This window comes from Berghia stephanieae, chromosome 12 (genome assembly GCF_034508935.2).
Source record: "Berghia stephanieae isolate SIO BIC M18660-M18661 chromosome 12, UCSD_Bste_1.3, whole genome shotgun sequence".
In the NCBI taxonomy this organism is placed as follows: Eukaryota; Metazoa; Mollusca; class Gastropoda; order Nudibranchia; family Aeolidiidae; genus Berghia; species Berghia stephanieae.
Window position 1 is genome coordinate 18,844,374 of NC_088371.1, and position 1,934 is coordinate 18,846,307.

Below are 1,934 nucleotides of genomic sequence, written 5' to 3' on the forward strand. Positions count from 1 at the left end.
TCTGGCACTTCATCTCTTGTTGTTACCAACATAAGTGCCTGCTCCACTCACTTTTCTGAGTCAAAATAATACTATCGTCTCAGCAAGAGGAGGCACCGATATTCCATTTTTCCCCGACAGAGACAACCATGTTAAAGTCCAAATACCCAATTATTTACATCTGAGCACTGTCAGAGAATGTGAGTAAAGAGCCATTTCTAAGGACTCAAACATATGCGCCTGCGTTCAAAGCGGGACTCGAACTCAGGACCATCCAAATCAAAGGAGACTGTCAAACCAACTGGACCAAATAGCCGCATAGATTTATATTATGCGATTGGACACGAACGTGTAATATATATATATATATATATATATATATATATATATATATATATATATATATATAATATTATATATATATTCTATTTACTTAGTTGTTTTTTTTTTTTTTTGTATACTTCCACAGATCTGTTGTTGAAGTTTCTTCGTCAGAGGTACCACGGCAATCCACTTCAAGGGCGTAACGCCTTCAGCAGACTACTGGTCAAACACGGAATTCTGTGAGGGGCATCACGTGACCAAAACAGGGCAGGAAAGAGGCAGTGTTGATGACGTCACAGCAATGATAATCATAATTTATTAACCAATCATCGTCCATCGATCAGATTTTGGGTTTTACGGAGATTTCCATCAGGGCACAAAGCAATTGATGTGTAATGCTTGTAGAAGTGGCTTCTATTACCCGCAAGGTCTTTTGTTTTGGGAAAATTTCCTTTTTACTTCTTTTTTCTTGTAAGCTATAGAGTAAAGAATGTGTCTGGATGAGACTTTAGGTGATCTCAAACTAAGTACATCGATGGTATTATGCTCTTGGAATCTACACCAATTCCCTATTTGTACCAATCCCCTTTTGTCTTACCTTTTCTTGGGTTCTTTAATTGCAATTCTATAACTTTTTACTATCCCAAATTCTCTTTTAAGTGGCGCTGATATGACCTAAATGTGTTGCAGGCGCCGTAAAACCCTTGAAAACAAAAACAAAAACAAACAAATAATATTTGTCCTCTTTGCCTCAGAGAGCACACGTACCCTGATTGATTTTAAAATTCAGATTTTATTTTGTGGTGATTTCTTATATGACCGATTGTATAAAACGTATTTTAAATTCATTTTCCAAAAGAGGTGTGCCATAGCGGTTTTTGGGAAGTCAACATCTTGAGTGTAGAGTGGATTTTTGAAAATATAGAGCGATAAGGAAAGGGCTGTTTGAAGCATGGAGTTGTATATATAGATCAATGCTGATGGTTTTCCTCTGATCTCGGAAATGTGCGATATTGGAGTCAAAAGAGGAATTTTCTTTTGTTTTAAAATGACATTTCTCTATCTATCTATCTATCTATCTATCTATCTATCTATCTATCTATCTATCTATCTATCTATCTATCTATCTATCTATCTATCTATCTATCTATCTGTCTATTTATCTATCTATCTATATCTCCCTATCTCTCTCTCTCTCTCTCTCTCTCTCTCTCTCTCTCTCTCTCTCTCTCTCACTCTTTTCATTCAATGTATTTAGGCAGTGAGAACTGTGATGTGTGGTTGAATAAATAGGTGCAGTTTTCCAATCTTCAGAGGTTAGCTAGAGTATCAGTATCAATAATAATTTCAACTGCTTTAAAGGCGAGGGACAATGCAATAAAAACATGGGGCTAATGGGGAAATCTTCCAAAATTTCCACCCTTTTCACTTTTTGTCACCATCAGCACTGCAGTCTCTAAACTTGAAGCACGCAGTTTAGAACATAGGGTTTCTTTGCACGCTACGTTTATGATATATTTTAACAGGTAATAAAAGTTGTTTTTTTTACCTCGTAGTTAAAGCCTGATAGCTTAGTTGAAACCATGTGTAACTTTAAACATTCATAGACTGATTAATCCTTTTTTTTGAGG

At 35.9% G+C, this 1,934-nt stretch overlaps 1 protein-coding gene across 1 annotated transcript in view; it reads left to right on the forward strand.

The window, feature by feature from the left end:
* The window catches only part of LOC144957947 (uncharacterized), a 9,450-nt gene extending 8,416 nt beyond the window's left edge, over positions 1 to 1,034 (forward strand). Inside the window, exon 2 of the mRNA XM_078889508.1 lies at positions 449 to 1,034. Within this exon, the coding sequence (XP_078745634.1) occupies positions 449 to 546 (98 nt within the window). The 3' untranslated portion in view covers positions 547 to 1,034. The remainder of the gene's footprint in view (positions 1 to 448) is intronic.
* The last annotated feature ends 900 nt before the right edge of the window (positions 1,035 to 1,934 follow it).